At 39.2% G+C, this 27,901-nt stretch overlaps 2 protein-coding genes across 8 annotated transcripts in view; one reads left to right on the plus strand and one right to left on the minus strand.

The window, feature by feature from the left end:
* psda (pleckstrin and Sec7 domain containing a) overlaps positions 1-728 on the plus strand; it is a 55,932-nt gene extending 55,204 nt beyond the window's left edge. Inside the window, exons 20-21 of one of the 6 annotated variants that reach the window (XR_014598002.1) lie at positions 410-574; positions 679-728. The gene's annotated coding sequence lies outside the window, so the exon portion shown is untranslated. Of the gene's footprint in view, positions 1-4; positions 204-237; positions 272-305; positions 329-409; positions 607-644 lie in introns of those variants that run through there. The other 5 variants (XR_014598003.1, XR_014598004.1, XR_014598006.1 and 2 more) reach the window with 5 other exon arrangements.
* Positions 729-2,482: 1,754 nt separating this feature from the next.
* Positions 2,483-26,486, minus strand: nfkb2 (nuclear factor of kappa light polypeptide gene enhancer in B-cells 2 (p49/p100)). Of its 2 annotated transcripts, none has more exons than XM_084020621.1 (24): positions 26,405-26,486; positions 24,669-24,777; positions 20,957-20,993; positions 18,022-18,109; positions 16,632-16,672; positions 15,036-15,134; positions 13,815-13,966; positions 13,479-13,591; positions 11,563-11,736; positions 10,545-10,649; positions 10,250-10,338; positions 9,749-9,887; positions 8,737-8,846; positions 8,230-8,467; positions 7,968-8,109; positions 7,688-7,802; positions 6,217-6,424; positions 5,553-5,722; positions 5,368-5,470; positions 5,064-5,236; positions 4,778-4,859; positions 4,519-4,688; positions 4,321-4,432; positions 2,483-3,646 (listed from the first exon to the last, which is right to left on the minus strand). In XM_084020621.1, exons 2-24 carry the CDS (start codon positions 24,683-24,685, stop codon positions 3,576-3,578), a joined length of 2,748 nt encoding a protein of 915 aa, XP_083876747.1. In that variant the 5' UTR covers positions 24,686-24,777; positions 26,405-26,486; the 3' UTR covers positions 2,483-3,575. The 2 variants fall into 2 exon arrangements, with proteins under 2 accessions (XP_083876747.1, XP_083876748.1); XM_084020622.1 differs by having other exon boundaries at positions 2,487-3,646; positions 8,734-8,846; positions 11,563-11,721; positions 18,034-18,109.
* Positions 26,487-27,901: the final 1,415 nt, after the last annotated feature.

Below are 27,901 nucleotides of genomic sequence, written 5' to 3' on the forward strand. Positions count from 1 at the left end.
CCAGATCTGACTGTCCTCTCTGATTGGGACCAGGTCTGACTGTCCTCTTGTCTCTGATGGGGACCAGGTCTGACTGTCCTCCTGCCTCTGATTGGGACCAGGTCTGACTGTCCTCTTGTCTCTGATGGGGACCAGGTCTGACTATCCTCCTGTCTATGATTGGGACCAGGTCTGACTGTCCTCTTGTCTCTGATGGGGACCAGGTCTGACTGTCCCCCTGTCTCTGATTGGGACCAGGTCTGACTGTCCTCTTCTCTCTGATGGGGACCAGGTCTGACTGTCCTCCTGTCTCTGATTGGGACCAGGTCTTACTGTCCTCATGTCTCTGATGGGGACCAGGTCTGACTGTCCTCCCGTCTCTCTGATTGGGACCAGGTCTGACTGTCCTCTTGTCTCTGATTGGGACCAGGTCTGACTGTCCTCTCTGATTGGGACCAGGTCTGACTGTCCTCTTGTCTCTGATGGGGACCAGGTCTGACTGTCCTCCTGTCTCTGATGGGGACCAGGTCTGACTGTCCTCTTGTCTCTGATGGGGACCAGGTCTGACTGACCTCCTGTCTCTGATTGGGACCAGGTCTTACTGTCCTCATGTCTCTGATGGGGACCAGGTCTGACTGTCCTACCGTCTCTCTGATTGGGACCAGGTCTGACTGTCCTCTTCTCTCTGATTGGGACCAGGTCTGACTGTCCTCTTGTCTCTGATTGGGACCAGGTCTGACTGTCCTCTTGTCTCTAATTGGGACGAGGACAGTCAGACCTAGTCCCAATTAGACCTTGTCCCACTTTCATTGGTTGTTTATTTCTTAAACGTCCTTGAGTACCTTTGAAATCAGAACCAGACCTTCACACATGAAGTATTCGTTCCAAGAGGATGTCTGAAAAAGCTGTCCTTCTTTTCTTCGTCCTCCTTAGGACGTGGGACTCTCCTGGTCCAGGTTCATGGCTCCTATTTACTCCCTCAGATATAACACTTGTGTAATCCGGGTGTATTTGTCGCACTGTGCAATGTAAAGCAGCATAGGATGAATCTGTTTAAAAGTCATGGCCGCTTCCAGCTCTTCGTCTTTGTCCCAACCTTGTAAATAAATGTTGACATTGAGAAGCCATATTGTAGTTGGGCTGAACGTCTAGCTAGTGCTCGCCGCGTCTTCAGTTTAGATGGTTTGAGTGAAAGCAGATCGGTCCACCACTTTATTTATTCTACAAACTTTAGTTTCTGTGGACGTTTTTGTTTTTGTTTTTGTTTTTGTTTTTGCGGCTTCGCTGCGGTGTGAATGTTCGCCGCCGGCTCGCCGATGAATCGCTGTACATACTGTCCACTTCCTGTGAGGTTTTGGTCGTAGTGAAACACAAACACTGTGTTTGTATCATTTTGAAGGCTTAGAGGCTAAAATAAACACATTTTGAAAACAAACGGTGCAAGAGTCATTTTTATTCAAAGCTTCAGAAACTTTGTATTTAGAAGAGAAATCCCATGAATCAGCAGTGTTGTTTTATTAATAGTAAAAACAGATGACCTCTACTGGATTCTACTGACAATATCTGAGGAAAGAAGACAATTACTCCTTGTTCATGAAACATATTCATTGTTTCTGTGAGAACTTAAAACCACATTTATTTTTTCACATTTTTACATTAAAGAAACTTAAACTTAAATAAAAACGCACAAGGTAACTGACCTACTATCATTTTCAAACATAATATATTATAGTAATTGTTTGTTCGTTATTGACTTGACTTGAAAAAGAATTAACTGTCTTATCGCATAATATTGAAAATGTCATAATTTAGAATTTTTTAAGGTTAACATTTTTTATAATTTTGACCTGAAAGTTTTAAATAAGAATTTTCAATAATATTTAATATTTCAGATTTAGTTTTTCAAGAAAGACATTTAAGAACTGCAGAACTCAATACTCAAAATTGATTAGAAATAAAAACGCTTACAGAAAATGGTACAAAAGGTAGAAAACATGTTTAAAATATTGTCATTTGAATGTAATTTAATATTCTATTGAAAATGTCTCAAAATTATTATTTTTAATGTTTTACAATTTTATTTGACCATTTTGACCTTATCGCATAACTTTCACTTATAAATGTATACTCAAGCAATAACAACATAAATATAGTTTATGATTGCAGATTTTAATTCAATTATGATTTCACTGCCTTATTAATTCATTTTGGAAATGTCAAAAAAATATATATATATTTTTACCTTGTCTTAAATAAGAATTATAACAATATCAATTTGATTATTTCACAATTTTATCCATTCATTGTTGGATTTTTTTTTTTTTTTTAATTTGTCATTATAACTTGACAAAATTTCAATATTTACCCAATCATTTCATCTGAAATATTTTGTATTTGTCAATATGAGGAAGTACCTTATCATTAATTTAGTTAAAATTGTTTTAATAATCTTGACTTCTTATCATTTCAATGTAACTGACTTACTATCTCATAACTTGGACTCATATTGTTACTATTATTTCATAAATTTGAGAAGTAGGATATTAATGCTGTAAGATATTTACATAATGAATGTTGATGTCTATATTTTCTTAATTTGGACTGAAATATCTTTGTTTGTCACAATATGACTGAACACGTTTTGATTTTTGTCATTCATAACTTTTAAAATGTTTTTGTTCTTTGAATGAATGAGATCCAAGAGAACCGGGGAGACGTGCTGCGTTCCAGTCCGGACACAGAAATTGAAAATTCCTCGACTTTCCTACGAGATGAAGCAGATCGGCTCGAGGTAACAAACACAACACACGACACACACATTGTAGACACGTTCATCTCTCTTTCTATTCATTTCTTTAATCCACAATAAGATGTTCAACAGGTCATTGACCATCATAAGAAGAATTACCTGCAGCTGGCTAAAGTATTTAAAGACTTTCAAGGTAACATTCAAGGATTCCAAATTGTTCGTCAGACATCACATGACCCACAGAAATACTCGATTTAATAAAACAAAATGAGACGAAAATACTAAATATAAATACATTTCAAAAGAAAAAGAAAAAGGATAAAACATGATAAACACTTCATTTAAAACCTGCTGTTTGTTTCTGGTTCTTCTTGAAAGTGGCAACAGACGCGTAGTTTACTTTAGCTCATTCTGAAGTAAACCATAATACAATATAACGGCTGTAGAATAATGACACCATCAGCGTTTCATTTGGTTTCCACTCTGCTCGTCTGTCCGCCGGCTGGTTCCATTTCCTGGAAGAGGAAGGTCGTCTGTTGCCACTTTAAAAACATGAACTTATATCATTTTCAAACTCTTAAAGGCTTTAAAACATGAATGGCGGTTCGGTTCTATGACATTACATGTTGTGAATTTACAATCTTTGTGTCCGTTGGAACGCAGCCCTCGTCTCCTCTGCAGGTTAACAAACAGAGTCAACAGAAGCATCAGAGTCTCCGCTGTCAGTCCAATTAAAGTCCAGTCCCGCAGAGTCCTGGTCCCTGCAGAGTCCTGGTCCCTGCAGAGTCCTGGTCCCTGCAGGATGAGATGACTGCTGTGCTCAAGATGGGATTTTATTTCCTGTTCATCACTGATTGGCCACAGGCGGATCCTCTTCTTCCATTGGCTGGCTGCCGAAGCCGCTATCAACCGTGGCGTCTGATTGGACAGAAAAACATGAATGATGTGAGCTTGGCTGCAGTCTGAATCAGAACCTCTGGAGGATATCTGTCAATCATAACTTTATTTACAATAGTAGAACTTGATTTATTGTGACATAACTATAGAATAGCATCATTTTGTAGTAACATAACTTTATTCATGGTAACACAAGATGTATTTGTAGTAGTAAACCTTTTTTATAGTAACTTAACTTTATTAAAAAACATCACATTTATTAACACAACAAACTGAGAAAGTGCTGAGTTTTTACACAGGATTTCATTTATGAACATAGAAAGACATGAACATTTTTTGTAAAATACTGTGCCATACTCTTCAGCTTTGACTTGCATATTTCTTATCTCCTTCTTTGTCTATTTTTATCATTTATAAAGTGTGTGTGTGTGTGTGTGTGTGTGTGTGTGTGTGTGTGTGTGTGTGTGTGTGTGTGTGTGTGTGTGTGTGTGTGTGAGTGTGAGTGTACCTTTCGGAGATGCACAGCATACCTTGTTGTATATTGTGCAATGACAACAAAGGCCTTCTATTCTATTCTATTTATAATTAGTAAATGGACTTAATAAGATGTCAGACTTACAGCTGAGTGTGTGCTGAAATAAAAATGTGTGTGTGTGGAGTAAAGACATGAATGCAGAGAGAGAGAGCTGTGCTACCTGTGCTGTGTTTGTCGTCTTGTAGCTCGGTGTTTCTCAGCAGTCGGACTCCTTCTGTCAAACCCAGAGACTGAAGAGCTTCAACCAGACCTTCGACCGGACCTCCACCCAGCTGGACACACCAGAGACAGGTAAGGGACACTGTACCGTATTGAAAATGGACAGCTTTGGAGCTGCAGGTGCGGGTGGATGTGTTACCTGGTAGTGCTGAAGCAGGTGGTGGCAGGGCGTCGGACTGTCCAGGTACAGGGGAGTCAGCGTCATCATCCCCAGCTTCTCTGCCAGTTTCCTCCAGGGAACGTCTCCAACACTCAGCACCTCCACCAGCCGGGACAGCGTGTCCTCGTCCAGCCCCGACGCCTCCACCTCTGCAACGCCAACACAGGTATGTTTCAGCATCATAAAGGTCAACAGACGAGTTTGATTTGACTGCTTTACATTTTTCTAAATAACGAACCTTCACTGCTGCTCGGTTTCATCTTCTTACTGCTGTGACGACTCAACTTCGGACTCTGTCCACAGTTTAACAGGTTCCTCACCTGAGGACGGGAGGAGAGGGGGAGAAGAGGAGAAGATGGAACAGAGGACATGAGGAGACAAGTAGAGGAGGTGAGGAGAGGAGATGAGGAGGTGAGAAGACGAGAGGAGACGAGCCAAGGAGAGGAGGTGAGTATCATCTTTGTCTTTGGATTGTTTCTACATTATCGTTGTGTCCTGTGCTTTTAATTTGAAGGGATAGCTACCTTTTGGCACTTGGCGAGGTCCACAGGGGTGTGCCCTCCTGCAGGTCTCTTGCGAGGGTTGATTGGCTGTGAGGCGGCCTCCCCCTCTCTGACTGGCTCATCTTCATCCTGCTCTTCATCTGAAGAAGAGCTGAAGAAGAGCGGCTCATCGTTCTCCACGTTTTTATCAGCGCCTGAAGAAACAGACCTTCATTTAACCTCTCAGGTACATTTCTATCTTTATCCTTCCATCCGGATATAATAGTGTTAACGTATCAGTAATCAATGTTTGCTTGTTGAGGTTTGAACTTAAAGTGTGTTTCACCTGCAGCGATGAGCATTGAGCAGAGAGTCGGTGAGCCCAGACTGGCTGCCAGATGGAGCGGTGTGTTTCCTCCAAACGTGCTCGCGTTGACGTCCGCCTTCAACTGTAAACAGACAGCGTGAATAACACTGTGATTTCACTGATAGGTGTGCAGGTGTGTGTGTATGTGAGTGTGTGTGTCGTACCTCTGTGATGAGAGTACAGGCCACCTTGAAGAGGTTTTCCCTCACGGCCAGATGGAGCGCTGTTTTTCCACTCTTCTGCTCAGCTGCGTTGATTTTGGCTCCGCCCTCCACCAGGAGGCGGAGGCAACGCTCGCCATCCCTTCTCACGGCCAGGTGTAGAGGATGGAGACCTGAGACGGAGACAAATACATTTGTCCTTTATAGCGTCAAAACATACCATACAAAATATGAAAGAAATACTTCATAGATTTTATTATTGCTTTATTCACCATCAAAAGCTTGTCAATATCTTATTTCCTTTTCTAAATACTGACCAATGATCTTCAAAGCCACAGCACAGCTCATTCATTGATTCATGATAATTAATCATCATGAAACTTGCAGGATATGTCCACACGAGTGTCTCAAACATACTCAGAAAATCAAATCGACCACTAGAGGGTGCTATAGATGCTAAAAATGTGTATTGCATGACACAAATCAGTCTATAAATCAGAAATCGTTTGTCCAATAAATACAAAAATTGCAGGATATGCTTCATGACAGTTTTGAGCTTGCAGCTTTGATTTTAAGAAAAAGAGCTGGAATCATTACAAAAGGTATTGCAGTGATTGGTAAAAAGTTTGCATGGTAAATTGAAGCGTCGAGGTGACCGTTTTCCTACCGTGGTAGTCAGCGGTGTTGACCAGGTGGGCGTGGCGTTCTCCCAGGTGAGCCAGCAGGGGGCGGAGTGTGGTGGTGTCTCCGGCCAGCGATGCCAGGTGGAGGGGACTGCGGCCATCTTTGTCCAGCAAGCTGGGGTCAGCCCCCGCCCTCAGCAGCACCTCTACCACCTTCACCTGCCGGGTGATCACCGCCAGATGGAGAGGAGTCTGCAGAGACGGCAGCAGATAAAGGAGTTAGATGGTCGGTTTTATTAGGTTACTGGGATTTACAGTAGATACCTGTGTCAAGTGAACTAGGTGTTAGCTGCCTGTTAAAGGTAGCTTGACGTACTGAGGTTGGTATATCATTTGGATTAATAATTAAGGTAGTCAGAGGTTTGTGAACAGGCAAGGCAGGCAACTGCTTGGGGCCCCCGAGACTCGGCCCGAGGGCTGTTTTATGAATGTTTAAAAAATCAATTTGATGTTTAGTCAGAAGGGCCCCACTGAAAATTTTGCTTGGGGCCCCAACAGACTCTAGAATCGCCTCTGGGTAGATTACTATGTTGAGTTACTTGTTGGCTGGGAGTAAAACACCTGTCAATGCTGGTTAGATGTGTTGGGTCAAATGTAGTAAGCATTGTTGAGTGAGTTAGCAACAAGTTAGCAACCTGTCGGTGGTGAGTAGCTGTGTTAAGATGAGTTGGCAAGTAATGAGCCATCGATCAAACGTAGTTTACAATGTAGCGTGAGTTCCCAACAACTTAGCTAATTTATGGTGGTGTTTAGCTGTGTTAACGGTACGTGAGTGAGGAAGTAGTTAGCCATCTATTAAATGTAGTTTGATACAGTCATACTTTTCCATCACCTCTATTTTTAGCAATTACATTTTTGTTACTTTAAGCTACTTTAAGTTAGTTAGTAAGTTAGTTAAGGGTTAGCTACCTGTCGTAGGTAGTTATTTGTTGAAGTGTGTTGATAAGGAGTTAGCTATACCTGCCCCAAGTAACGTGAATTAGCAAGGAGTCAGATACGTCAGTTAAGATTCCTGTTAGAGTAGGTAGATTATCGTGTGGAGAGAGAAATTAGCCAAGTGCTAACTACCTCCAACAGATAATAGAAATGATAATTGTGTTGAAGTGAGATGACACAGAATTAACTACCTATCTGAAGTGGTTGCAGAGGAAGTTAGGCACCTGTTGTGGTTAGTTGTTCGTAGTTTGTTCACTAACTACCTGTCAGATATATTTGGCTTCATCTTGGTGTCATAGTTAAATTATTTAAGGTATTGAGTTACTAACTTGTTAAGGTACTTAGCTGCATTATGATAAATTAGCTGCAGTGATTGTGGTAGATTATTAAGATGAGACATGAGGTCGCTAGGATATATCTACCTGTGCCTGTTGGAGGCGATTACTTTGATTGAGATTAATGTATTGAATGAGTTAAAGTAGAGAGATGAAGTGGTTAGTTGTTGTGAAGATAAGATACCTGTCGGAGGTGGTTGGCTGTATTGAGGATGCTTTGCTGCTGGCTGCTGAGCAGTGTGTGGATCAGTTGCTGGATCACACCTGTCTGCTGATGGATGATGGCCAGGTGCAAAGGACTGTGGGAAAACAGAAACATAAAACCTTTAAGCAAATCTTTAAATGACAAAACTTGGAATCTAATTCAAAGATGTGTTTCTTTTTGATGTTGATCCTTCAGCTTGTGGTATCATCTTAGCCAGCTTGTAGGACAAAACGTTATGAGTTGAAGTAAAAAAACTCACGTGTCTCCGTTGCCGTCCTGGACGCCACAGAGGTGTCTCTGGATTGCCAGAAGGACCCGGACATCCCCGGTGCTGCAGTACTGTAGCAGGGCAGCAGCTGTTTGTCTGGCACTCTGAGAGGCTCTGCTGTGGAGGGCTGTGGCTGGAAACAAACAGAACAGGACTTTTTAAAAGAGAGTAGATCAAATATTAAATTGACACTGACAGAGATGAGCAGCATCACATCATCAGCAAAGACTCAGAACAGGACATCGTATCTTACCGAGGTGAAAAAGCTGCTGTTGTAGTGGTGAACTAGTCCGTCCTCCAGTCTGTCCTACTGGTTGTCCTCCCATCTCTCCGCCTGTTTGTTGCTGGGCAACCCCTGTCTGAGGGGTGGAGCCTGACATCTGAGTCCCTCCACCGAAGCCTGTGAAGCCTTCAGTGAAGAAAACGCCCCCACCTCCTGCTCCTCCTCCTGCTCCTCCTCCTGCTCCATTTATCTGCTGGTTGAACTGGAATCCTGCAGAAGGAACAAAGTCCACAATGAAGTTCTTCCAGTCTGGTTATGAAATGCGTGACAGAGCAGGATCCCAAGCAGCTAAAGTGTGATGCCAAGCAACTAAAGTGTGATGCCAAGCAGCTAAACAGAGATCCCAATCAGATAAAGGAAAATCATAAATGGCTAAGGAAAGATCCCAAACAGCTCGGGAAATGTTTTTAATTCCCTATTTTGAAGATTATTGTATTTAGTGTAAATTAAAATATTTGGAATTAAATCCCAACCTCCTCCTCCTCCTCCTCCTCCAAATCCCCCAGCTCCTCCACCTCTTCCTCCTCCTCTCCAGGGTTCATAGTGAGGCAGTGGCTTCTGCTTCTTCCTCAGCACCTCCTCTTTGTCTGAAAGACAGGACACGTGATTAGAAGAAAGGGAAGACTGAAAACTTTATTTTTTGTCATGAATCTCCTGCATAATGAACACGTGAGGACTGAATCCAGATAAGTGGGTGGGTGGTTGGATGGATGGATGGTTTATGGTCATAAACCATCCATCCATCCAACCACCCACCCACTTATCTGGGGCCGGGTCGCGGGTGCAGCAGGCTTAGCAGGTTAATCCAGACATCCCTCTCCCAGCAACTCTTCCCAGTGCCTCCTGAGGGACACCAAGGTGTTCCCAGGATAGATGATACATATAATCCCTCCAGCATAGTCTACCCATTGGCCTCTTCCCACTTGGACGAGCCTGGAAAACTTCTAAAGGGAGCTATCCAGATCAGCTCAGATACCCGAACCACCTCAACTGGCACCTTATGATGTGAAGGAGCAAGGCCGGTTCCCTCCAGACATCTGAGCTCCTTCCCCTATCTCTAAGGCTGAGCCCAGCCACTCTACGAAGGAAACTAATTATTTCGGTCACTCCACAAAGCTCATGATAAGAGGTGAGAGTTGGAATGTAGATGGACTGGTAAATAGAGAGGTTTACCTTCCGACTCAGCTCCCTCTTCACATCAACGGTCTGGTACAACGCATCCCTGCTGAGGGTGCACCAAACCACCTGTCCATCTATATCTCCACTTTATCCGAAGATGACACTGACGTATTTGAACTCCCTTGCTTGGGGCAGTGACTCAATCCAAACCCAGAGGGTCCAACCTAAGCTACATTTTTTGGGAAGAGAACTACACTTTTAAACTTGGTGGCACTGACTCCAATCCCCCAGTTTGGGCTGGTGACCATAAACCCCAAAATCTCACCACATAGAGCAAGTGCCTCTGTTACATCTGATATTTATGGCTGACCTTGGACCTGTGGTATGTAGGTGAACTGTTTGGGGTCGCTGCTGTCGCCTGCCTTTTTCCTCTTCAGCTGCAGGAAGACGGTGACAGGCCTCTCGATCTCTGCGCTGTGATAGGGCGGCGTTTTGAACACAATGGCATACTGAGGAGAGAGAGGATAAACACCTTGTTTGTCTGGATGAGATTTAACAACATTCTGTCTGAGGGTAGCATTAACTTAATAAGTCGGACCAGATAAGGCTCCCATGAATATCTAATTGATTTCTGAAGGTTATTGACGGTTTATTTTATTTCCATCTTTTAAATGTTTTCCTGTCCAGTATTTATCCTCTGGATGTGCAGGGTGTGAAAACCTTTTAGCATTCATTTTAACCTGGATCAAAGTAACATTCTGCTGCACAAACGTCTAGTTTTTTAAAAGTGATTGGTGTCTTCTAATTTCTCATTCCACAAAAGAACACAAAAATGCAGTTTTCCAATATTATTGTGTGTATGAGACTCTACCTGTTTGTGAACGTCGGTAGGCGAGAAGTCACCAAACGCCTCCCAGCCTCCCTCGTCATCCTCCTCGTAAAAACGGATCTCTATGTCATCTATAACACAATTAAATACAGCAAACAACTGTCATAATAAGTCTTCATCCACTACCAGCTTGGTTTTATACCAACAATAATTCTTTCATTGTCCTGACGTTTCAGGATGAAAACATTGTCCGTCTCCATCAGCAGAGAAACAAACAAGCCTTACAACGAGAAACAAAGTTGTCTGATTTATGTCAGTTCAAATCAAATGTTTTCACCTTTCTGGACTTTGTCACAGAGCAGAAAGATCTCATCTCCTCCGAGCACCGAGCCACACGTCTTATCCATCCGAGAGATTTTCAGGTTGGAGGCGTTCGGTGACTCTGCAGATAAAACATGGCTCATTATTGGAGTGTTGGACTGCCTCATTTACTTGTTTTTTGGTAGGGAGCTAAGTAGTCAGTCTTTAGTAAACATACTAATAGAAACACTCTCTTACAAGTAAAAGTGCAGCATTCAAACTTGAAGTAAAGTTGATTTCTGCTCATCATCTTCCATATGGTGACGTATAGCAGAGTAAAACAGGATAGAGAGGCGGGACATAACGTTGGGAGGAAGTTGATTTGATGGTTGCAACAATCAGCTCACAGCCTTCAGCTCTGTGCTACTAAAAGTACAGATGAATTGGTTGGTACTAGCTGATGTAAGCACACGTGATGTTTGTTTTCCAGGAAGAAAAAACTTTTGAGTTAAAAGTACAGATAAATTGACTTTTTGTAAAAAAAAATATATATATATATATTGTTAAAGAGTTGCAAAATATGGCAGGGTCTATTTCAGCTTAACATAAAAGCACAAAAGTATTTGCATCAAAATATACAGTACATTAGGAGCAAAAGTAGTACTCATCATGCAGAATAATATACATTATATTATTGTATAATTATTGATGCATTAATATGTTCACTTATCGATAACAATAATTATTATTTTTTTGAAAGGCGCCTTTGTAAACTCAAGGACACTTTACAGTTAAAACAAGCAAATACAAATATACATTAATGTTTGTAGTTTTTAAAGGAGTTCATTTTAATCAATAATAATTAACATTATCATCATTAAAACCTCACCCTGTATTTAATACTGAACTTAACTTCTTGTAGCCAACTTAAATAGTTTTTTATTATTTATTCATCTGCTGTTTATTATTTATTAATTGTCACTAAAAGTGTCTCAAAGCGACAGGGTGCATCTCCTCATGAGTCAAAAGTCAGATTCTGGGATGTTTGGACTCACTGCTGTCGTAGATGGGGTTGGAGACGACGGGTTTCAGCCCTCTGGTGAACCCTCCGTTGCTGTCCTGCAGGTAGGCAGTGAACTTTAACCTGACGATGTTCAGGTCCATCACCTTGCCCAGCTCTTTGGCCTCCTTCAGGATGGAGTTTTCCTCTGACTCTGAAGAAACACCGACTGCAGAGCGTCAGAAACCTCCTCATGCATCTCAAACAGTCCAGGGAGATACGTTTCTCATCTTTTATTGTATTGCCAGTGTCATTTTTAGGAGGGTTGAGGTGACATGTTTTGTTTCGGGTGTGTCTACCTTTGAGGTGATAGTGAGTCTACCTGTGAGGTGATAGTGAGTCTACCTGTGAGGTGATAGTGAGTCTACCAGTGAGGTGATAGTGAGACTACCTGTGAGGTGATAGTGAGACTACCTTTGAGGTGATAGTGAGTCTACCTGTGAGGTGATAGTGAGACTACCAGTAAGGTGATAGTGAGTCTACCTGTGAGGTGATAGTGAGATAGTGAGACTACCTGTGAGGTGATAGTGAGACTACCTGTGAGGTGATAGTGAGTCTACCTGTGAGATGATAGTGAGTCTACCAGTGAGGTGATAGTGAGACTACCTGTGAGGTGATAGTGAGACTACCTTTGAGGTGATAGTGAGTCTACCTGTGAGGTGATAGTGAGTCTACCTGTGAGGTGATAGTGAGTCTACCAGTGAGGTGATAGTGAGACTACCTGTGAGGTGATAGTGAGACTACCTTTGAGGTGAAGCTGAGTCTACCTGTGAGGTGATAGTGAGACTACCAGTGAGGTGATAGTGAGTCTACCTATGAGGTGAAGCTGAGTCTACCTGTGAGGTGATAGTGAGTCTACCAGTGAGGTGATAGTGAGACTACCTGTGAGGTGATAGTGAGACTACCTTTGAGGTGATAGTGAGTCTACCTGTAAGGGGATAGTGAGTCTACCTGTGAGGTGATAGTGAGACTACCAGTGAGGTGATAGTGAGTCTACCTGTGAGGTGATAGTGAGATAGTGAGATAGTGAGACTACCTGTGAGGTGATAGTGAGATAGTGAGATAGTGAGACTACCTGTGAGGTGATAGTGAGATAGTGAGACTACCTGTGAGGTGATAGTGAGACTACCTGTGAGGTGATAGTGAGTCTACCTGTGAGGTGATAGTGAGTCTACCAGTGAGGTGATAGTGAGACTACCAGTGAGGTGATAGTGAGTCTACCTGTGAAGTGATAGTGAGATAGTGAGACTACTTGTGAGGTGATAGTGAGACTACCTGTGAGGTGATAGTGAGTCTACCTGTGAGGTGATAGTGAGTCTACCTGTGAGGTGATAGTGAGACTACCAACGAGGTGATAGTGAGTCTACCTATGAGGTGATAGTGAGATAGTAAGACTACTTGTGAGGTGATAGTGAGACTACCTGTGAGGTGATAGTGAGTCTACCTGTGAGGTGATAGTGAATCTACCAGTGAGGTGATAGTGAGACTACCTTTGAGGTGATAGTGAGTCTACCTGTGAGGTGATAGTGAGTCTACCTGTGAGGTGATAGCTAGACTACCAGTGAGGTGATAGTGAGTCTACCTGTGAGGTGATAGTGAGATAGTGAGTCTACCTGTGAGGTGATAGTGAGTCTACCTGTGAGGTGATAGTGAGACTACCTGTGAGGTGATAGTGAGTCTACCTGTGAGGTTATAGTGAGACTACCTGTGAGGTGATAGTGAGTCTACCAGTGAGGTGATAGTGAGACTACCTGTGAGGTGATAGTGAGTCTACCTGTGAGGTGATAGTGAGTCTACCTGTGATGTGAGGTGATAGTGAGATAGTGAGACTACCTGTTGAGGTGATAGTGAGTCTACCTGTGAGGTGATAGTGAGTCTACCTGTGAGGTGATAGTGAGATAGTGAGTCTACCTGTGAGGTGATAGTGAGCTCCGTTCTGTCTCTTCCTCTCATCCCTCAGCCTCCGGCTCAGAACCTCCCCCACACCTTTCTTGGTCACATGGAGGATCCCCAGGTTACTGAATCTACAGAAAATTGCATCACAAGCCCACATCAGAAAATTTAACTTTTTTACATTTTAAATTCACAACATAAATATTTCATACATACTTTATGATATATTTCCTAGTATAATACGATGAAAGAGGTCATGTTGTTGTATGCCATACAAATGTGAAAAGGTCATAGAATAGCTAAGCTATCGCATCATAAATCATAAGTCTGGATGAGAAGTGATTGGCTACTGACGAGGCGGTGAGGTCGTTGGGGCCGACGTCGAGCGTACAGGTGCCGTTCTCGGTGCAGTGACGGCCCACCAGACTGTGAGCGTGGACACGAGGAGGATCCGTGTGGGACACCAGCTGGACCTCCACCCGGGCATGACCCACGTAGTTATTAATCTGAGACCCAGAACAGATACTTGAGACAGTACTCAGACACACGGTGGAAATACTCTATTACAAATAATAGTACTAGCACACACTGTAAAATGGCGCTGTTACAACTAAAAGTAGTAAAATAGGTGTACTAATACACAGCATAAAATACTTTGTTACAAGTAAAATTACTAATTAACACTGCACTATGTTACAATTAAAAGTAATAATACCACACTGTAAAAAAATACTCTTACAAGAAAAAATACTAATAGCAGGGAGTAAATAATAATATATATACCATATAGTAAAAATTCAGATAGAGGTAGAGTAAGAATACAAGTACCTCACATTGTACTTGTGGAAATGTATGTAGTTAAATTCCACCACTGTTCAAGTCATAAAGAAATGGACAGTTTTTGTTAACTTGGTTTCTAATACATAATAATTCCCATTTAATAAAAACTGGTTTGATTACAGAGCTGCTTTATGATTATTGTATCCTGGATGTCAATGTGAATTCCCACATTACTTAAACGCAGCATAAGAGTCATGAAGCAGCTCATGAAATATTTTAACACCTTTAACACCTAAATAATATGTGTTGTTGAAATGTTGTCAAAGCATTGTCAGAGTGTTACCAACCACGGTGTACCATTAATGCGGGACTTAAATAATTAATAACCACAACATCATATTGAAAACGACAATCCTGCAGGAACAACCGGCTTTAGTTTCAGGCAGTTATTGATCCATTTACACTCAGACAAGTTCAAAAGAAAAGTTGAAAACAGTTAGTTTATTATAAAAATGTTCCATAAAGTCACATTTACGATACAGACTACTAATGTTGATGTTTAAGACAGTGAGACATTTTTTACCCACTCATGTAAAAATACAAGATAATTAATCAAAACTACAAAGGACCATGTCAAAAATTTTACTAAATAAGTCAAAATTATGAGACTTCTAAGTCAATAACATGATATCAAGGTCAGGTTTTTTAGGTCAGTTTGAGATAATAAGTTATGAGATATAAAGTAGAGTAGAGGTTGCAGATATGTTGTGAGAGCGCTGTCAGAGTGTTACCCACCTTCACAGTCGGGTAGGTTCTCCGGTTCTTCTCGCTGGAGGCCCCCGGGAGCCCGCCGTGGGACGGACCCTCACACTCATAACGGAAACGAAAGCCTCTCTGGGGAACATTTGGGCAGTTTTACTTTGCAGCTCAGTCTTGACTTTTCTGTTGCGTTTACAGACATTGCTCAACCCTAAAACAGACAATTCTGAAGTTTTACACTATCTTGTCTGTTACGGTCATAGACACTTCTGTAAATCCTAAAACTTAAATTCCATAGATTTACAGTATACTGTCTGTAGCATTCAGGGACTGATTAAAACGGTAGATTTTTCTAAGAGTGTAGATTCTGGTTATTATATCACTTATCTGTTTTAGATTTGAATTATATGACTTTAAAAGTGCTTTAGAAATAGTGCATTATTCTAATTGTTGTTATTGTTATTACTTTTCGTCGCATGTTATTGGGATTTTTTTTTTTTTATCTATTTGAAATGTTTGTTTTGATAATTGCTGTATAAATGCATATTGTTGTTTTTATCTTCTATTATTTGGGTGTATTTTATTTTAATATAGAGCAAACAATGAAAATGGAAAGGAAAGGACGGGGACATTTGTGGAAATACAGCCTTTTATTAGCAAACCCATTAGACTGAGTCGCTGTAACAATCACACAGAACGGACTGATTTGAATACGACTCAGTGCCTCTGCAGTCACATGACATTTATCTGCAGAAATTCCCTGACTTCCTACAGCCTGTTTATCCTCATCTGCTCACATGGCACTGTATGACTGTTGGGAAAACCCTGGATGGTGACTTACAGTAACATGTGGAACCACCTGACAGTATGTGTGTGTGGTAATGTAGCAAATGTACCTAATTCCTAAAACAGTAACACCTGCAGACACTTGCAACACCTTGTCCCCAATTATATACCACATATTGATTCATACATTTACATTGCATTATACTACTTATATTACTGTATCACAGGACTGTTTTAATAATAATATTATACTTAATTTAATCTCGCATTTGTATGTATTTTAAAGCACACTTTAAAAATATGATTTATCAATTATATATACTTAATTGTATACTATTGTGTTTAAATTACTGCACATATATTATAAATTAGTTAGGTATATCAGTTTGTATACTTGTACTTTTTGGTATTATACTGTATAGTTGACATGTAAATATTTGAACAATTCATTTATATTGTCCGAAGTTTTGTAATGTGAATATTATATATTTGTTAATGTTGCCTCTTCATGTTTTCAATTTTATTTTCAAATTATTTGATTCAAACGATTGAATGATTTATGTATAACATGAATATCCTCTCAGGGATCAATAAAGTTTTATCTTTTACCTTGTGAAGTGCAGAAGAGTTTTTAAAAGTTTAGATCCAATTTGATCAAATAAAAAGGTTCTGGAGGTTAGTGGTGTAGAGTTGAAGAATGCATGTTGTAAATAGCAGGGGGCATAATTGATCCCTGTGGGACAATTTTATGAGAAAAAAATGTATAATGTTCTGACTTTTAACCTGAGTTTAACTCTGTTTCAATTAGTTGGTTACTACTGACTGGAATTAAAACGTAAGTCTCACCTGTTTGGGCTCCTCGATGATTTGAATATAAGGACCATGAGCTGAAACACAAATAAAAGTATATTAATGACTTACACAGAAACCTTAGGGATTACAATGACTGACTGTTTTGGAACTTCATCATCCACTTTCACTATTTAATCAACTACAGGCCCTAAAAGTAAAAGATGATGGTGCTTTCCCTATTATTACATTCTAGAAAGTCTAGTTTACAGATTTGTTTCTACTAACAAGAGAATATCAGAGAGCTCAGGCTTCCCAAGTGTGATGGGTACTGTTGTTTTTCAGTCTGAAATGTCTTGTTACTCATTTCTAGGTATGAATAAGGTAATAAGATTACGAGGTTGTCAGGTATTGTGTTTCCCCCATAGCTTGGGAGACGTCAACAACCAAGAACTGTCCCTGGTTTGAGTCTCTCTTTGTTAATACGCTCAAGAAATACCTGCCAAAGAGTTAGAGAGAGAAGGCAAAACAGGTTCCTGAAAGACCTGAGGGCTGGACAAAGGGTTCTGAGACATCTAAAACAGGTTCTAGAAAGACTCTGGAGCTTGAAAAAGGGTTCTGAGACATCTAAAACAGGTTCTAGAAAGTGAGAACAGGTTGTAGGTACTGATTAGGAGGTCTTATGTTTCAACATCTTAAACAGGAGGTTCTAGAATGTGTGGTGAAAGATTATGAAAAACGGAATTCCATAAAAAGGTACTTTTCAGTTAGCCTACTCACTTGGCTTCCTACAATATTTTTTCATGTACTTGTTAGGCTCCACATACTAACAGGAAGTTCTTGAAAGACTACAATTCTACAAAAACAGGTTTGAAAAGACTTACGGAAAAGCTTTTGCAAGAACTCATCCATTAAGAGATTCTGGAAATTGTGGTCCAAAATTTGATTTACTTAGTAGAGCATTAAATAAAGGTAGACGGGAAATTCCCATTCAAATCCATGTAGCAGGAAGGTCGGATGCCGTAGTGGGCCACTTCTGTATGAAGTAAACTAACTTACGTCAAGTGGTGGATTCACTGAGGTTTTACACTAACGATTACCAGTGGAGTAGTAACATTAAAAAGCATAGAGAGACAGACTACATGAGTCAAATTTAACAACATGCTTCATCCACACTCTAATCACACCGTAGGAAACAACATTGATTGCTTTAATACAAGTGTATTAAAGCAGTGGACTTAGTAAGCTAGCTTGCTAATTCTGTCTTCTGGCTGGTGAACAGTGCTTGGTCTAACGGTCAACGTTTTTAAAGGAAACTTTGCTAATGGTGATGATAAAATATAGAGGAGATTATTTGTTTTATCTAAATTATTCTGAAAACATTTTGGGGAGTTACTTTGGCAGTTTGGAGCCGTCATAAATTTGAGAAAATATTTGTATTGTTCACCTGTCTGCGTACCTGTCTCAGGTATGTAGGGTTCAGTCTTTATGTCCACTGGAGGGATGTAGTCGTACTGCATCAAATTCATCTGCAGCTGAAGAAGAGAAGAATATTTTAAACATCTTAAACTCCAACAGAACATTTGTCAGTTTGTAAACGCACCTTACAATAAATCCATCAATGAATCAACAAATCGATATCTACAGTATCTTTAGAGACAGATAGATGATATAGATAGATGCTTTATTCCTTCCCTTATAGGCTGTCCAGCAGACTCCAGCATGAAAGAGGACACTCGCCACCACCCATTGATAAAATGTGCAATATTTCACTGCATTCATCAAAGACCCTGAGCCTCCGGAGGAAAAAGAGGTGGCTCTTTACGGTAGAAAGCATCTTGATTTGTGGAGCAGTCCAGCCTGTTATCCAGGTGCACACCTAGTTATATACAGGACGGTCTAAATCGTAGACGGGGTGCCTCTCCAGTCACTGAAGGCCTTCATTAGGTCCCTGTTCTCCCCTTCCTGTCCATTTCCTAACACACACCACGATAGCCGTGTTATCAGAGTATTTCTGAATGTGGCATGACTCCAAGTTGTATCTGAAGTCAGAGGTGAACTGAACTGGAACGGACCCAGGACTGTACCCTGTGGAGCCTCAGTGCCGCTCACCACCCTCTCAGAGACACATTTCCCCAGGTTGCCGTATTGCAGTGATCCAGGAAGGGATGGAGGGATCCACCACCATCACCCTAAGAGCATGATCATCACATTCAAGAGAGTAGACACGGTGGAGCATGTAAAAGCAGCATCCTCCACTCCCACATACGGTTTCTATGGAAACCTTGAGGTTCATAGGTACGAAAGCGAAAATGTTGAAAATGCCAAAAATGTCGTCATTCAAGAGTTTGGGGGCTCAACATTTGTCGTGTGGTGAATTACTATCAATCATCGGGTATCAAAATGATTATCTGATTGATCAGTTTATTGAAAATGTTCATTATTTCTTTAGATTATTTTTCCTTTAAAAAAGATCTGTCGTGGATGTGACATTTTAATGAACTGAATCTCTTTTGGGCTTTGGTTCAAATTAAATGAACAATCTGAACACAGAAGTTAATAATTAAACTGAAAATGAAAATAAAACAACGCTAGTCACACGTCAACTTTGTTCTTTAATTAGCATTTGATTTTACATCTTTCGACATGACTGTATTCTTCTGTACGAATAATTGAAATAAACACATTTAAATATAAATGAAATACGTTTGAACAGAGGAATGATTTGCCTTCTAAGTATTGTTTTGTTTTTGTTCAGTTTTGTTTTATCTGCTGCCTGATTTTGTCTGTTTTTTTATGCTGCCAGGTCTCCTTTAAAAGAGAGAGCAGCGTTACAAACCTCTGACCTGCTTGAATCAAACAGAAATAAACATTTCATGTCTGTGATTGTCTGTCTGCCTTTGTTTTCAAACTCAATAACAGTTTGTGGTTGTGGAGAAAAGTCAGCAGTGATGTCACAGAAAGACAAAACACTTTTAAGTTCAGATTCAAAGCAGGAAACTCAAAGCTCCCACCCTGTTCTTGACATTGAAGTTACACGTGCAAATCAGTTTTACTCTGCATCATTGAAACATCGATTCCTGATTTTTTTTTAAACTGAAACTAAATTGAGCAATCATAAAATTTTGTGATACTCGTTCCCGTAACGGTCGACGTCATCGTTCAGTAAATGTCAGCGGATCACTCAGACAAGTTGTTAGTACACTTAAGTACTACAAAATACTGTTAGTTCAAATGACACCAACGAGTGAATGGATCAAGATAACAGCTTCCCAAATACGTCATCAACAACACATGTTCATGTGTAGTTTCAGTGTCACAAGCCGCTGTGGGAACTTAGAGTTTCATGAACACAAATCACAAAAGTATTTCTGTTTTCTCAGAGTTATTTATAGGTTTATAGGTTTTGCGTACTTTTAAGTATTGCACTTACTGTAAATACAGTTTCAACGTACTTCACTACTTATCTACTTCTTCTCCACATCTCAGAGGTAAATATTGTACTTTTTACTTTAATAAAATCAACTGATATACTACAAAGTTTTATTAAGTATATGATTAAGTACATCGTCATTAAAATGAGCTCCACCTTTACTTACATTAATGTGATGATATCAATAATAACATTACAATAATATCATTATCATATATAATATGATAATATAAACACCAACAAACAGCTGAAATAAATAAAGATTATTAAACAAATTAAGCCAAATTACATGTTGAACTAACTTCTTCTCACAAATGCTGATAAACAACCAAAATTGTTTTATATCAATAAAAAAAATACAACAACAACACAGTTGCCAGGCAACACAAACATTATTTATGGTGGACAAAGCCTGAAATGTTTGAACCCGTCATCCGTTTCATCCATCTCACTATGTATCAATACTTTCTCAGTGCTACAACATGAAGCCCATAAGCAGGACTTAACTACAATCAATGCACTGATCGACTGGAACAAATATTAATACAATCAAATGTCAGACCATAGTATGTTTAGTCCAACCAACAAAAGTACAAAGACTTTCTCTCACATGACAGAAAACAAGCCTGAATTCATTATCAACTATTGGATTTTTTAATCAATCATTTGAGCTCTATCATAAATATGAGGTCAGAAAATAGAAAATGCAGCATAAAGTGAGTGTGTTACACAAGTAACACAAAGAAATAGGAGGAAAAGAATTGCGAAATCAAATCAAAGAAATGTGACGAAATGTGCAGCGTGTCTCAAACCAGGATGAAAACACAAAGCTGGACCAAAAAACACGGAATAAAATAGACAAGAACAAAGATCTCTAATCACTAAGGTCCCTATTAGAACATTAGGTTTTCCACATAATGTGTGAATGTTTGAATGGAAAAGGACTCACATCGTTGTCGTAGACGTTGAACTGAGCTTCAGATATCCTGCAGCACAAACAAACAAACAGTTAGAGGCTTTAACTGTGAAGGAGTTGAAACAGGAAACAGGAAGCACTTTTTATATCCACTTGTCTGTCTCGTCTGAAGAATAAAAGTCCCGACGCCATAGACACGGTAAACAACAAACAAGCTGAACGTCTAGAGAAGAAAATCTGCAACACTTTCAGTTTCTCTCTCTTCTTCTTCTTCTACACTGCTTTTCTTTCACCCTCCCTCTTCTTCTTCTTCTCTGTCGGTCATCTCACCACACTTCCTCCCCCTCCCCTCCCCTCGGCCTGTTTTCAGTCACTTCCTGGAAGTGGCTGTGCTGAGGAAAACCCCCAGAATTCCAGATCTGAGGGGGGGGAGGCGGGGCTACTAGTGATGATGTCACTGCTGTTGTTGCTGCTGGTGATTATACAAGAAAAAAAGAAGAAAAGAAAGGTAGAAAAAGACGACAAACAAGAAGAAGAAAAAGTCAAAGAAGAAAAAGTCAAAAAAGAAAAAGAGGAAGGAGGGAACCAGGAATCTGTTGGGTTTTTTTTACATTGTATTTTGTACTCCTTTAGTATAATCACGCCATTGTGTCTTTTTATTTATTAATATATATTATTTTATATTTTTTATTTGTTAACTTCTTTTATTGACTAGTATTGGACAGGTGATCAAAGCACGGACAGAAATCATGAATTCTTTCGTAAAACATTAGGGTCAGATTGTTAAAATAGCTTTTCTATTTTTCTATTTCTAGTTATTTGGTTTGAACACCGGAGCAGGAAAACTAAAGCAGTGTTCCGTGTTTAGTAAAACATTTCCCCTGAAGCCGTTATAGGAGCCTCATCTGGAACAGTTTGTTCTGCCGGCCGGAATCGTCATGAAATGTGCTTCATTTCTACACATGAAGAATATTCCCCAGAGCCGAAACATCTGTACGACTATAAAACACACAAAAGTGCATGAAGCAGTTGTTCTGGTCATGTGACCACATCCAGACGTTTCGTAAAGAGGGAGGCCGTCTTGGTTTTAGCTGTTAAACAAACTCTTTTTTTCGTCTTTTGTTTACTTTGATGAAACTTGCATCTGTTCTTGAATTTTCTGTTTTGTATATATTTATATTTTGAATGTTTTTTTCCCTGTTATAACAAAGCATGACTTCATAACTTTATTTGACCCTTTATTGCAATTAAATTGTTTATTTTGGGTTGGAAGGTGGCGTGAGGTGAAAATTTGCTTGACATTTGGTGTGAAACGGACATCTCGGATTATTTCTGACATTTTATAGATTAAATGACAAAACAAATTAATTTGATGTAATAAAGGAAGGAGTTGAAGAATTACAGGACCGACAAACGTAGACCTGATGTCTCAAGTCCAGCGTCTCTTTACTTCCTCTCAGCTCGTCTCTGGCGGTTTTTAGTTCAACACTATGACTTCCTGTCAGCTCTGCAGCATCAGAGAAAAACAGCGGATTCTGACTCAAATATGATCTGAATTGTGTCGTTCCCTCCATATTAAGCAGGTGGGACGCCCCCCTGAGGATGGTGGCCAATCAGGTGGCAGCGCATCATTAACATAAACACACGGCAGGTAGAGTCCTAGGAGAGAAAACCCTAAAGGGGAAATTTATGTTCGGGGTATTTCTGTGGGACCTTTGACCTCTGCAGGAATCCACGGAGGTGATTTTCCTTTTCTCTGAAACAGCTCTGCCTCATGTTTCTAGCAACCTGATAAATCTGTGGGCGCATCCGACATTTAGATTTCCTTTGGTGAAGACATTTTCTAAATCATTGGCTGAAAAATGTGTTTTTTCGTATTATATACATCTAGGCTTTTGGTATGTGGGATGACTGTATTTTCTATAGATTTCATCCTATTTACATTTATATTTTATTTGAGGAATGTGACCAAAAACTAAAAACATAGTATGAAAGAGAAAACTATCAGAAACTTCAAGGAGCACAGTCAAGTGTTTGGTATCCGCAATGATCCTGCCTTTGGGTATTGATAAAAGTAGAATTTTTCATGTAATCTAAACATTCCCAAATTCCACCGTATTATTGTCTATTGTCCAGATTATTATTGTTACATCATCTTATTAAACGTAGTCTTTGGCCTCAAACTCCTCTGAACACCTGAGTGAAGGACCCGATGTTATGAGAGTAACTAAACTCAGGTTAGGCTGATAAGATGTCTGTAGAAGTTTTTAAATTACTGTTCATGATGACCCTTACATTACCTTGAGATAACTGTAATACGCTAATCGCTGATGCTAGTCACTAGCATGCTGGCTATTATTATGATTATGGTTAGTGATATAAAACTGCATCATAGTGACAAAATACAGTTTATACTTGTGGAAAACACTTGGAAATGTGAGGTTACATGCAAGACTGGGATATGTGTACCTTAGCGATTAGCATTAGCAGTTAGCATAATCTTTCCACTGAAAGGGTCAGGGGTCGTCTACTAAAGATATAAAGATATGTTGGTTTTCAGCTGGAAAAAGGTTCGGGTGGTTAATTAAAAGTATCTAAGTATTATCAGGACAATGAACTTTAAGTGTTTAAAGCAAAGGAAAAAAATGTCTCTTACAATGTCTCTTACGTTTTACTGCTGTAGTGGCTCACAATAAAAACAAATTATAAACTTATAAATGATCAATAATATTTATCAACTGTTGGGTGGTGAATCCTGACATTTAATGTTGATGTTTCAGTTCTACTGATGACTGTCAGCGCTGGATTGTAAGTAAGTACATTTAATAATAATACAAATAATAATAATAATAACAATAGTAATAATAATAATTATTATTCATTTGATTTATCGCCGCCTTTCTAAACACTCAAGGTCACCGTACAAAAGCAAAACATAATGAAACATTGTACAAGGAGTAATTTAATTAAATGGAGTAGGCTTGTCTGAAATGTACTCACGTATTGTACTAAAGCACAATTACGAGGTACTTGTACTTTACTTGAGTATGTATATTTCTACTCCTTTTACTGACGGACAGATGTAGTTACTTTAGAAACTGCACAGATCAGCCTGAATATCGAAGCATCTCTCCGAGTCTGCTGGTTTTTATGCAGTTTGGAGTCGCTGTCATGGAAACAGGAAGCACAACAACACTGTGTTCGTTTTCCCTCCAATCACACCAAGAGGCTTAAACCCAGGAGAGCTACTCACAGTGAAGTTAGTTGGAGGGGGAAACAACATTTATGTATGTTGCTTATGTATTAGTTTTAGTCTGAAATGTGTTTCCATTTTGATGAGGTTTTCTTTTACGGTTGCCTACTCTGTCGGTTATTACGTTAAATGTCTTATTTGTTAAATTAAAGCATATTTAGTTTACATTTCCAGACTAAAAAACACAGAACAGTGATTGATCCCCTGATAAGCATATTATTTACTTTTTGTTATTATTATTAATTTATTGACATTTCCGTCTGTTATTGAACATTAACTTTCTAATGATGAAATCAGTGAATATGTGCAGTGTGTAAAAACAGAAGAAAGCAAAGAAAGTCCAATGAGAGCGTGATGTCATGATGTTGTGACATGGAAAGTTTTCACATAAATATCTGAAAGAACTTTGACTAGCAAATCAAATATGATATCACACATGAACCGAAATTTTTTTTGTTTTCCCTGAATAATCTTTGAACACATGAAACGTACCTTAGTGCTCCCGCCATGACTCAGCGGAAACTCTGATGAAGGTGATGATGAAGACTCCCTGCAGGAGGACGAGGAAGCTGCTCTGTTCTTCCTTATTCCGAGGTTTTCCCTGCAGATGCCAAATGAGGAGAGTTAAATCACCACTCAGTGTGTGTGTGTGTGTGTGTGTGTGTTTAAGTGTGAGATGGAGTCATAACTAAATACATCAGTGGGAATTTCCACTCCTCCTCCTCCTCCTCCTCTGTGATAACTTGGGGACAATCCTGACTTCCAGACTGAACAAACAACAACTATTACTGTGCCAGCGTCTGCTGTGTGTTCACTGTGAACTGATAAGAAATTAGCATTATTATTCTATTTTCTTTAATCATTCAGGCATACTTTCTTTTGTTATCTTTTACATTTAATTCTGTGATTTATTTACTTTATGTCCCTTCTTAATAATTGCACATCGAAATTTATGTTGATATAATAAATAAGTCCAGTTTATATGTTCAGTGTGAAAAAAAGAAGAAATGGGGGACAAATATACAAGTAAATAAAATAGAAAATGATGATTTTGTCTATAAATAAACAAAATAAACCCGATCACTGTTTTCCTACAACTACATTCAGCGACGTATTCAGACCATCAGGGAACCAGCAAGAAACATATAGAAAAATATACAATATTAAACCTCCGAGCTGCTCAGTCATCGGTCACCAGCACCAGGCTTCATGCAAAAGAATGCAGGTAGATGCCACCGATATGCAAATAAACATATGACGTCATCAGGCGACAGCATTTCTTTTAGTCTTTTTTGTGAGATTCTGTCAGGATTCTGTAGCATCTTTCACATATGACTGCACCAATTTCAAGTGGGCGGGCTTTAAATGTAGCATGATAGGGAGCTACAGAGGACTGTGGCTCCACACACACACACCTCCGTATCGCTATAAGTCTCAGATTGATGTTTGGACATCATGATGTCATTGGTTGACACTAGCATAGGCTGACATCATATTTTGTTTTACCGTAAGAAAAGATGCGTTTACAGCAACATATTCACGCAACATATTTATTTTAAGTTGGGTTCACTTCAACTCCGTCCAAGTTAACAGGATCATGTTAGCCTGATAACAACACTGAAACCTGTCTTCACTTCGAGACATGACTTACAAATACGAAATAAAACAATGATTTTCTCCAACAAGGTTAAACATTTTGTTATTTGATATTTTAATACCAATATTAAACAATATAACTTAAATAATCAATTAATACTTAACTGAAATAAAAAGGTGGTAAATTAAGAAATCTTGCAGACAGCAGTCACTTCAGTAATGCCTGAGTTACATAATCTGATTCAACTGCATCCGTTTTGTTTTCACTCACCTTACTTATCTTATAAATACATTACAATAGTCTGCTGTTCTTCTATATTCAGAAACAACACTGATCATGTTTTAAACATCCCGACGATCAGCTGATCACACTTTAATACAAATGGAGCTCGGACGTTTTAATGCCTTGGTTTGATTTTAAAGGACAAACGCGTTAAAATGACCATAAAATCGCAGTTTAAACCAGTACATCGCGACAGTGAGATGAAACTGGACGCGACGTTTAGTGGCATTGACAGATTTCGGTTTGACGTTAATACAAAGTCATTAGGACGTAAGAATCTGCAGCTGGTCAAGTAATCGATCAGTTCGTGTTGCAATAAAGAGAAATAAAGAGATTAGAGGTGTTTTACCTTCAGCTGCTCCGTCTGTTTCCTAGAAAAACACTGAACTCCCAACAACTGGAGTCAAAGTCAAAACAGCAGCAACACATCGCAGACCACTTCCTGCTTCTGCTTTTCAAAATAAGCTGAGTTTGAACAACGTATTTATATGAATCACTTTTAGTCTGGTATTTGTAGATTTGTGCAGGTTTCTTTTTATTGTTGCTTTGAAGGGTCCGTTATTGCTTACAGATATTTCATACCATTAGCATTTTAATGCTATAGTCAGTATTTCTGACCAAGTATTCTTTTCTTCTTTTAGTCATCCATTTTTACTGATTTATTTACTTTTTTTGTTTTTAATATTTTTCTTTTTAATTATGGTACATGTAACTGTAAATTAGTACAAATCATATATGTAGTATGTAAAGTAGAAGAGGGGGAAACGCAGGGAAACAAATACACAAAGGCAGATTAGAGAGAGAGATTGAAGAAAATGTTGTAGAAAATTATTATTTTGTCTCGAAACAACCTTTCAAAGTGTTCCGCTGTGTTAGTTCACCAGTCGTTCAGTCAATTAACCGTTTTAAATTGAAAGTGCAGCTCTCTCTTACCGGAAGCTCCTCTGCGGTGTTGTCAGTCAGAGTGGAAAGCCCCGAAGTTCGAGGGGAATTCCTGTGCCACGTGGCAAATACAGCGCGCTGATTGGTAGAGAAGGAGCAGGGCCCCGCCTATCTTTAAATACATGAGTTATTATTTAATGTTATATTAGTATTCATCATTACGGATATTTATTCAATTTTGAGTACAATAAGATTATTATCAGCAACTGATGGTAAAATAATAATTAAAAAACATGACACATTGATACATTATTAATAATTGTGAAACTTTCAATCGTGAATTAATTATAAACACAAAACACCATCAGTATCTGAGTTACTTTGTGGTGAAATTGCTGCAGTTATTAGTTCAAAATGTTGTCCCACTTTCCATTAAGGTCAGTTAAAGTCAATTAAATAATCAGGATAAGTATGGAAGTTCAGTCATGCCAGGAAAAAAATATTTAAAGGGCGAAATTTTGGAGGACAAACAAATATTCATGATTAATATTATGAGACACTATGCCAAAATGTATTATGTCATCATTTTTAATTAGTACCTGAAATATTAACTTCATGAGAATCTTTGGGAAAAAAAAAAATCTGACTAAGTCATAGAATAATCCAATACTTTCGACTCAAACTTGTGACTTGTCACAATACTTGTGAATTTATTTTTTCAACAAACTGTTCCAGACCCAAGTAAAAGTAAATTAAAGGCAGGATTCAATAGGATTTAGATCTTAGTTTCTTCCAGCTCTGGTCAAAGGCGAAAAAACGAAAACAAGAAGCACTTTAACCGCACTGAAGAGGTTGATGCTAAACTGAGGATTCTCAACATCTGTAAGAAAACTGAAAACAAAAACACTCAACATGGGACTTTTTTGTGCTTGATTTATCCAATATCCAAAGGGTCCTTTAATCA

This window comes from Eutrigla gurnardus (genome assembly GCF_963514095.1).
Source record: "Eutrigla gurnardus genome assembly, chromosome: 11".
Lineage (NCBI taxonomy): Eukaryota > Metazoa > Chordata > Actinopteri > Perciformes > Triglidae > Eutrigla > Eutrigla gurnardus.

Bases quoted from the DNA above. Each gene is read 5' to 3' on its own strand.
- nfkb2 (XM_084020621.1), bottom strand. The intron at 4,689-4,777 runs GTTCGTTATTTA...TTGGCGTTGCAG, and splicing joins GAAACCGAGCAGCAGTGAAG to AGGTGGAGGCGTCGGGGCTG. The intron at 3,647-4,320 runs GTAGCACAGCTC...CTGTCCAATCAG, and splicing joins AGACGACAAACACAGCACAG to ACGCCACGGTTGATAGCGGC.